Source organism: Ochlerotatus camptorhynchus, unplaced genomic scaffold (assembly GCF_037179485.1).
Source record: "Ochlerotatus camptorhynchus isolate MF236.1 unplaced genomic scaffold, CSIRO-AGI_Acam_v1.1 ptg000105l, whole genome shotgun sequence".
NCBI lineage: Eukaryota > Metazoa > Arthropoda > Insecta > Diptera > Culicidae > Ochlerotatus > Ochlerotatus camptorhynchus.
Window position 1 is genome coordinate 2,941,810 of NW_027040595.1, and position 9,958 is coordinate 2,951,767.

At 46.9% G+C, this 9,958-nt stretch overlaps 1 protein-coding gene across 1 annotated transcript in view; it reads right to left on the reverse strand.

Moving 5' to 3' along the window:
* The window catches only part of LOC135699244 (uncharacterized), a 48,645-nt gene extending 40,097 nt beyond the window's left edge, over nucleotides 1-8,548 (reverse strand). The window contains exons 1-2 of the mRNA XM_065219447.1: nucleotides 8,367-8,548; nucleotides 8,208-8,304 (exon numbers count right to left, since the gene is read on the reverse strand). Of these exons, the coding sequence (XP_065075519.1) occupies nucleotides 8,208-8,304; nucleotides 8,367-8,548 (279 nt within the window). The remainder of the gene's footprint in view (nucleotides 1-8,207; nucleotides 8,305-8,366) is intronic.
* Between the last annotated feature and the right edge of the window lie 1,410 nt (nucleotides 8,549-9,958).

Sequence of the window (9,958 nt, forward strand, 5' to 3'; positions counted from 1 at the left end):
ATAACGGTTGTCAAATAATTGCAACACAGAAACCACCATCAAGATAGTGCTATAACATGTTATAAATCTGTAGTCTGAACGTACTATTAGCCATCAGCAGCGAGACATTCAAACAGTTTTTAACATCTTGGTAGGAAGCTGGCGTTGGTTCAATTTTGTCTTTCTGGACGCCTTGATAAAATTTTCGTATTTGCGGAGTAATTTTGATTGCCCTCTGAACAGCAGCACTATTTTCCAACCATCGGTGACCGCAAAACTTTAGCGGGAATATGGTATATCCAGAATATATCATGATAAACGCTGGTACATCTTTGAAGATATTGTAGATACCACGCAAATATTTGACAACAATGAATGTATTATGCAAAATATACAGCCCACAGCTTCCCAGATCTATCAGCTTCTCACCACCTTTTTGTACCTCTAGCTTCAATTCACATTGAGCCCATCCATGGACACTTGCAGCAACTTGTTCGAAGAGATACCGGCAAGGGCGTCCATAAACGCAGCGAGTAGATCTGATGCCCGGGATCTTCCCAAAAACTTTGACGTCATGCACTGATAAAATTTCAAAGATTGTTTTATGTGTCCCACACATGATTTTTTGCAATGTGATCAACATTAAAATTCCCTGACATTCCCTGACTTTCCAGATCATAAATAGAATTCCCTGACATTCCCTGACTTTCCAGGTTTTTCCAGGTAGTCGACACCCTGCATGCGTTGTGGTGGATGATGCGGGTAAAGCAGTTGGAAAGGTCGCTACATTTTATGTAGTTCAAGGCGGTCAACAGAGCCTTTTGGATAGAGCTACTACTATTGATTTAGGCATAATTTATATTGGCTTTCCTAGTACTCACGAAGTAAGATCAGTAAATGTAGAAGTGAAGCGACCGTTTCCAAATATTAAAGGCGTGAAGGTCAGTATCCTGATTTATATGTTCTACCAGTATTTAAGCACCCGCAACGTCCCCCTATCGCGTTGATGAAGAAGATTGAAGATAAGTTGCATTCTCTGCTGGAAAATGACATAAGAAGGTTTGTTTACAAATGCTTTTGTGCCGTTATTAAATGTTATGCCTGAAATATCTATTATCTCAACTCTTTCCGTTTTTGAATTGTAGGCGATCCAAATTTGTAGTAATCTTTTTCAAAAAGAAAGTTGATTACGAGAATCAATCAAAATCACTTTCACCCCTGCTTCCAAGTTTGTGTGGTCGTTGGGGGCTTGTGGTTCTGAATATGGACAAACAAGCACAGATAAATTCTATTCCAACTCTTTACTGATGTAAGCTTGATGGCCCTGAAAAGGGCCGTTTTATTGAAGAGGACATCCATGGCCACTTACGTTTGGTGTGTTTAGAGTAGGTGACAGCATCACGGACCTAATTTTCCACGAACACCTTCTGTACACCTCGTAGATCAGACCGGAGATACGTCAGACACTGCCACGGCGAGCCAGACGACGGATGGTGGTTACCTCGAAGAATTTGCGATGACGATTGGCACCTCCTTTGCCACGACCAGCTACGACCTACTGCTGCTATTGCTGACCACGCCGTCCGAAGCGAAAATGAGCTGATACCAGTTAGTTTAAATGATCTTTATTTTAGTTTAACTTGGGCGATTTCCATATAAATTTTTACTAAGTGATTTAATTGCTTTCTTCATCTTTAGGTATGGGCAAAATTCAAAATTTGTTTTACAGAATTAGTCCTAGACTTAGTACACGGTCGACCACCTTGGTGGGATTGGTTTGTTTTGTTTTTAGAATTTGAAGAGAAACTACTTAATACTACTATTTACAGCTTAAAACTAACCTACTCTACTATATACACTTAACCTACTATGTACAAATTGCTTATTAAAGCATGTTCAGAAAGATTGCATTTTTGAATAAATTTAGTTGTCATATCATCAATTTTGGAATCTACTTTGGGAATTTCTGCCTCTTGATGGAGGTCTGCTATTCTTGTGTCGAATGGACGATCTAGGATCATCCTCAACACTCTATTCTGTGCAACCTGGATTTTGTTCCTGTGGGTCTGAGCGCACGATTCCCACACCGGGGCGGCATAGAAGATCGCGGGGGCTATGATCTGTTTGTAAACAGCCAGTTTGTTTTGCCTTGAGAGGCGGGATCTGCGGCAAATGAGCGGATACAAACACCTAACCAAGGCGGAGCACTTAACTAGGGTTTTCTCTATGTGCGAACGGAACAGGAGCTTCTCATCGAACAACATCCCGAGATAAGTAACATCAGTGGACCACTCGACCCTTGTACCATCCATTATTACGGTACAGGAGGGAGACGGTTTAAGTTTTAATGATTGTCTGTGAAGGAACATGATCGCTTGGGTTTTCGAGGCGTTGATTTTGATTTTCCACGTGGTGGCATAATCAGTAAAGGTGTCAAGGCATCGTTGGAGCTTGTTCGTAATTTCACGAGGCATCCTACCCTTGACGGCTATCGCGGTGTCATCTGCAAACAGAAAGAACACGCAACCGTCTCCTAAAGGAGGGATGTCCGACGTGTAGATGCTGTAAAGCAGTGGTCCCAGCAGACTCCCTTGCGGAACACCTGCTGGGATCGGAAATTGTCCCGAAAGGGAACTATTCAACGACACCCTGAACGACCTTTGCTGGAGATAGTTACGGGTGATTTTCACAAGGTATGGTGGAAAGTTGGAGTTACAAAGCTTGTATATAAGTCCGTCGTGCCAGACATTGTCAAACGCCTTTTCGACGTCTAACAAGGCCATGGCTGTGGACTTGGATACAGCTTTGTTACTTCGGATGTTATTCATCACCCGCACTAGCTGATGATTGGTGGAATGCCCCTTACGGAACCCGAACTGTTCCGGAAGAAGAATGTCATGTTCCTCCACAAACTTGTTTAGTCGGCTGAGGATCAATTTTTCGAACAGCTTGCTCAGCGCTGAGAGCAGGCTAATCGGTCTGTAGCTTGACGGTAGTGAAGGGTCTTTCCCAGGTTTGCGGATCGGGATGATTTTTGCCACCTTCCAGATGCTTGGAAAGTAGTGCAGCTCCAAGCATCTGTTGAAGGTGGCAGCTAGCAGCGAGTGCACCCTCGGGCTGAGATTTTTCAACGCTAGGTTGAATATTCCGTCAAACCCGGGAGCCTTCATGTTCTTACTGTATTTCAGCGCTGAGCAAATTTGTTCCTCTGTAATCCGTTCTTCTGGAGGGACGGCACAAGGGGAGGCATCTAACGTCAGGACGCACTGCGCAACCTGGTTCTCGAGTGGACTTGGGATTTTAGAGCCAAGCAAATGCGACTGGGCAATGTGCTCCCCAATCGCATTGGCCTTCTCTTCGTTGGTGATAAGCCGTTCGTCATTGACTCTAAGTGGTGGAATGGGCTTGGGGTGAGACTTCAGCACCTTGGCAACCTTCCAGAATGGTCTGGAACGGTCGTCCAGGTTCTGAACGAGCCGCCCGAAACTCTCGTTCCGGATTGAGACCATTCTGGAAGCGATCTGCCGATTCAGATCGACCATTTCGTATTTACGCTGCAGATCCCCAGTCCGCTGAAACTGGCGTCTACGAACATTTCTGAGCCGAATCAAGAGTTTGGTGTGGGAATCAATTGCTTGAAACTTACCCCTCACAGGAACTCGTCGAACGCACTCTTCGTCAGCCACGGATATGGCTTGATGGAGACCCTCCAGGGCCCGGTCGATGTCATCCACTGTGTCGAGCGGTGGGTTGTCGTCGATGTGGCGGTCGACCACGCGTCGAAACTGGACCCAGTTGACTCGATGGTAGTCCTTCCGCTGGCACGGTGCAGGGGCCACGTTGTAGTCCAGCTCGGTCAGCACCGGTTGGTGGTCCGAACTCAGGTCGTTGACGGCAACCGGCTTGGCTAATCTGGTGTTTGCCAAGAACAGGTCCAGCGTCGATGGGTTGCCCGTCGGTGATGTGAAGGTTGGTTCGTCCGGAAACCAGACGGAATAGAGACCATGCTGGGAATGGTCGAATAGCAGGCGGCCGTTCTGGTTCTGCTGGTAGTTCCGCCAGGCCTCGTGCCGGGCGTTCAGGTCCCCTCCGATTACAAAGCGGGCATTGGTGTGGGTTATGATGGCAAGGTCGTTCTTGAACTGCTGTGCTGTACCATTGCTAACGGTACATTGCCGGGGGCAGTAGACGGCGATGAACCGGACGTTTCCGGTCGATGTTTCCACCTCAACGCCGACGGCCTCGATGATGGAAGTGCGGTAGTGGGGTAGGGTGCAGTACTTGATGCCTTTCTTGATGATGACCGCGACACCGCCCCCCCTGGAGCTGGTGCGATCAAGCCGGACAATGCTGTGGTCGGGCAGCCAGAAGCTGTCACCGGTCTTGAGGTGAGTCTCGGTGAGAAGGCCCACGTCGATGTCGTGCTTGCGGAGGAAGTCTGCAAGCTCAATGTTTTTCGCCCCTACGGAGCGAGCGTTCCAGTTGGCGATCTTTATGGGTTCACGGTCCATAATTAGCGACAAAGGAGATGATAGCTTGGAGCTGTTGTGTTCTTGTTGCGCAGGTGCGCTTGATGATGATGGCCTGGGCCAACAGTGTGACGATCTCATCCGTTGACAGCGGAGAATCGTCTGTAGCTTCACCGGTTGTACCGGCCAATCCCGGAGCAGGGGGATCCGTCGATGGCCCGGAGGCTTGACCGGGAACTGCAGCGGCAGCCAACTGTTGGTTGAGCGGGAGCGGCGGCAACACTGGAATTGGCCGTGATTGGACCGGTGATAACGGAGGAAAGTTCTGCGCGTTATTTTCTGGAACCTTCTTGCGACCGGGCTGGCTGTTGGACGAGGCCTTCTTCCGGATCTCGGCGTATTCGGCCCGCTTCGGACAGGCCTTACTTGTGGCCTTGTGGGCGGCACCGCAGTTGGCGCATGTGGGAGTGGCTTCCTCGATGCTGTCGCAGTTGTCGATCTTGTGGTTTTTGCCGCATTTGATGCAGCGGCTGGCCATGCGGCAATTCCTGGTGCCGTGCCCGAACAATAGGCAGTTCGAGCACTGAGTGACGCCACGGTGGGTGGGTTTATACCGCTCCCACTTCACTACGATGTGGAACAGTGTGCGTGTCGTCTGGAGATCCTTCACGGTTGTGGAGTTCTTCTCCAGATGGACCAGGTAGAGCTGGTCACGATACTTGATGGCCTTGCTGCGGGTCATCTTGTGGACTTCGACCGGCTTGAGGCCGTTCGCCTTAATCTCGTCCATTAAGGTGGTGGTGTCCATGTCGTGGAGCCCGCGCAGCACCACTTTCAGCGGCTTGGTGGCCTCGATGTCGTGGGAGAAGTGGAGAAGTACTCCAGCTGCATCCTGTCCAAGAGGGCCTGGACTGCGTTGTAGTGATTTTCGGCCGAGACCATCAGTTTGTAGCCTTCCGTGCACCGTTGAATGGTGCAGCGAAGGCCCTGCTTAATGTAGAAATCCAGCTGCTCCCATAGCCCGGGAGGGAAGCCCTTCACATAGAAGGGTGGCAACTTAACTTTTTTCGGCACCGTCTCAGGGTCCGACTGCGGCTGGGCTCCGTTCTGCAGGGCGGAGAACGGATTGTTGCTCAGCAGCTTTTTTGCTGCTGATACGGTGGCGCTGCTGTCTTCAGGTCTGGGTCGTTTAGTTCCGGGAGGCCCCGGCTGCGGGTCCGCAACGCCTGTCGGGATGGGCAATGGGGTTTTCTTCTGCTTCTTCTGGGCTGGCTCGGTGGTCGCGCCGTCTCCTGGGAGAGTCTGTTTTCCCGGTAAACCGGCACTCGCGTTACCGCGCGATTTCTTACCCATGGCTGGGTCAGCGAGAGCGTCACTACACAACGCGGAGCTAATTCGACTTGCGAACGAACGAACGAAACTAGAGAGAATTCAAATCGACTGAACTGCTCAACAGTCTGGCAGCGAATGATGAGCTGATACCAGACAGCAGCGCTGCTTTATATTTTTTAGCTTAAAGCAGAATGATGTGCAACCAAGTGGTAAAAAAGCTACAAAGACTCCTCCCATTATGAGTAGTTTGCTATCAAGTAGCGACACTGGCTATTTTCTTTTTGCGTACACGGCGAATGAGAACGACCCAAATTTGAGATTAGTTCACTCATAATCGCCAAAAGTGTAGCAACTCAGCTATGAGTAAAGTTGTCTCATGATTTCGTGTGGAAAACCTAAAAAAAAAAAAAAAAAAAAAAAAAAAAAAAAAAAAAAAAAAAAAAAAAAAATCTGCCAGAAAATGAGGAGATTAACGAAAATTTTATTCAGTCTCGGAGTAGTGCCAATAGACTGAGTGAATCCAATCTTTACTTTTCTCAAATTCGGGAATTTTTCCCTGGAAAATCCTGGAAAAACCTGGGAAAACATGAGGCAAATTTACTCATCGCTGAGTTCCTGCACTTTATTTCTTATTTCTGAGATAACTAAACTCGGTCGTTCTCATTCGCCGTGATAGATATCGGCGTCTGTGGTTAGCGTGATTACCTCTCACCCCAGTAGGCCTGGGTCCAATCTCAGTCGGCGCCATCGGCATGTTCTAAGGCATAACATCTCTGGGAGCTGCCTCCCTGGCGTCGGTAGCATTGGAGCTCAGTACGGAAAACAAATCTCGCGTCACTTTTCAATAGGTCCTATCTACATTGATCGATTATCTTCATCGACACTCTCTTTCGTAAATAACTCGGCTTCACAAATCTGGATCAACAATAGAAAAGAGCCCATCAGCATTTGTAAACAAACCGTTCCAAAGCCCTTTACTCACAAAGCGAAGGCCACCCACACAAACCAACACCATCATCGGATAGGGGAAACTTCTACCTACAAGATGTTGGTGTTGGTTTGTGTGAGCGGCCTTCGATTTGTGAGGCTTTGGAACGGTTTGTTTACAAATGCTGATGGCCCTATTCTATTGTTGATCCAGAAATGTTTCCTGACGTCTTCGTCGAATTAGATGCTAGATTGTTGCTTCTTCCATCGAAAGTATCCGGCCGTGGCGATTCAAAGTTGATCAAGGTTGATCAAAATAATTTGTATCCCTGCTTCCAGTTTGATTACATGAGCATTTTGTGTGGTCGGTGGTTCTGAATATGGACAAACAGGCAGATGAATTCTATTTCTACTCTTTTCTGTAATAAGCTTGGTGGCCCTGAAAAGAGCCGTTTTGTTTCCAATGTTGGTGATGATTTAACCTCCGAAACCAAGCAGAGTGCGTCTCTGTCACTTCAAAAACGTAGATGACATCCATGGCCGCTTACGCTTGGCGTGTTTAGTGTAGGTGACAGCATCACGGATCTCATTTTTCAGGAACACCTTCAGCACACCTCGTAAATCAAACCGGAGATACGTCAGACACCGCCACGGTGAGCCAGACGACGGATGGTGGTTATCTCGAAGAATTTGCGTTTGGTTCTGAACATGGCGATGAGTGTGTAAAGTATTACGCAATTCCATCCTCCCTATTCGCACGCGCCCGAGGATCGGAGGCGAATGCCACTTCGACTTGTTTCGTCTACTTACTACTCTCTGACGACTGTGCTGGGGAAGCAGCATATGCATGTAGGTAATTGGTGGATTTGTTAGTTAATTCGACGCTTTTGGACAATGCTGGACATTTACCAGTTTTTCAATAGTTTCTTGTTGAAAATCAACATTCGGAAGCATTGTTATCGATACGTAGCCATATTTCTAAACGAGTGGTGATAAAATTATTGAAATTTGACCAGGGGCAGCTGAGTTATTAACGTTCAAAATCTTTTTTAATTTGTTACATGTTCCATTTTCGGTTTTCACAAAGTGTACCCCCATATAGAAATCAAAGACGTAGTCCTACGTCAAAAAATTAAACTAATTAGTATAAAATTCACACTAAAACGCTATTCGCCTGATTGACCACAGGCTTCGTTTAGTTACCAACAAAACGAGCCTAGTATAAACTTGAAGTATAAGGGGTATAGTTTATCTTTTGAATATGCATGCGTAGTTTACCGGTGGATTATCCGTAGAATGTATTTGATCACTGTCATTTTAATGCTGGTATTTTTATTGATTAAAAAGCAAAAAAATCAATAAATATTAAGTTTATTTTCTTAGGAAAGTGAAAACAAAGCAATCAAATCTTGTGCAATCGTGCTCCGAATCAGACTCGTTGGTCGACCGTAGTTCGAGGGAACTTCCATGCACTCATCGTGGAAACAAGTCATACCGCACTTTGCACACTGGATCAGATCCCAACATCGTGTCACACTCGGAAGGACGTTTCAACTGATCGTTGAATGCATTCGGTTCCAGCTCCCACGAGGCATCCCTAGAACAGATAAAAAATATTTAGTAATTCAATACCGATTCACCCACCTCCGCCTCACTTACTTTTCCGGTATAAAAATCCCACGCTGCTGCATCTCCTGGCTAAAGTCGTCCTTGTTGCTGCACATAGGGCACTTGAGAAAGTACCCCGCCGATTGGGCAAATTGTTCCACGCAGCTCCGATGAAACCAGCCATCCTGACAGCACGGGGCACGAATCGATTCCAGCTTCCTGTACGGTCCCATCTCGTCGTTGCAAATCCCACAGGCCTCGGTCTCAGAGTATTTCACGACTGGTACGTATCCATGGATCGCACGTAATGCAACAGGCACCTTTTCCGCATCCCACAGAGCGTATGAAATGTACGGAAGCACTTCTTTACGCAACAAGAAACGTTACCATACCGCTCCTTGCAGATGTAGCACTTTTGTCCTCGGATACGAGCTTCCTCATTCCTGATGTCCTCCTCCATGAATCCGAAGATTCCCTCCTCGACTTCCCCATGCTGGACCAAATTCGACGTTTGTGTGTGTGTGTGTGTCATCCTCTATCCCTCACCCAGCCGGGGGCGTTGGACAAGTAGAACTGCGAATAATTTGATCAAATCTCATGCTCTGTAATGGTGCCCTTTATGTTGTGAAGACTAGTACTTCAAAAAGGGTAACTTTTGAGGCAAGACAGTGTGTCCTCAACAAGTTAAGGGAACAGGATGCACTAGATGTCCACAACAGGTACAGCAAAACATCACATAGACGCCCTTATTCACACTAACTACTCAGGGGATAGAAGGTCAAGAAGAGCCACCGCCGCCAACTAAAGCTTGAACCGGGTACCTGGGACTCCCACGATATACCCGCGGCAATGGTCAGCAGACGATGCCCTGTGCGTATTTAGTATGTAATATATTTTATTTGGATACACAAAATGTTTGAAGCCATGCGTCATCTAAAGCATAATTTGCATCACCACAAATACACTTGTCAACAATCTTCAACTGGAACGTACTCACCAAATCACTTCACCCGGGAGCGCATCCCCTATGCTTCCACGCATTCCCGATGCTTCCACGCATTCTTTTTCAAGTCACTTAGTGCACAAAAGCAATGCACCTCGCAAAACCCTAACAAAAGATCAGCGGCGTTCTCATCACCACGTAAATAAACAGAAATTAAAATTTTCACTCGCGATGCCACAAATTTCTGGTCCAGGAGAAACAATCAAACCACGCAGCGCCAAATCTTCTGATGCTTCTGCTGGACCAAATTCGACGTCAGCAGCTGGAATTAATTACCCATTAGCTAATCATTCACAACCAAACTAATGTAAGCAAACCTACCAGACAGTGGTAGTGCACCCGAATGCGCCACTTTTTGTGAAACATCAATTGACGCATCTAATTCGTGAGTTATCCACCATGAAACTCAATCAACGGGTTCCACGTAATGGTCAGAACATTTTCCACCAACTTCCAGTCTAATCGACACAATTTTCATAATATGCACTAATGACCACCAGCTTGGACTACAGTAAAAACAAAAAACAAAACGCGCCACCTACCCACCTACCGCTTGCAGCACGACTAATCTAGGTGTGGCAAGAAATAATCACCCTAGACATGAATACTTTGGGAAGGCTTTTTGACTGCTATTCATACT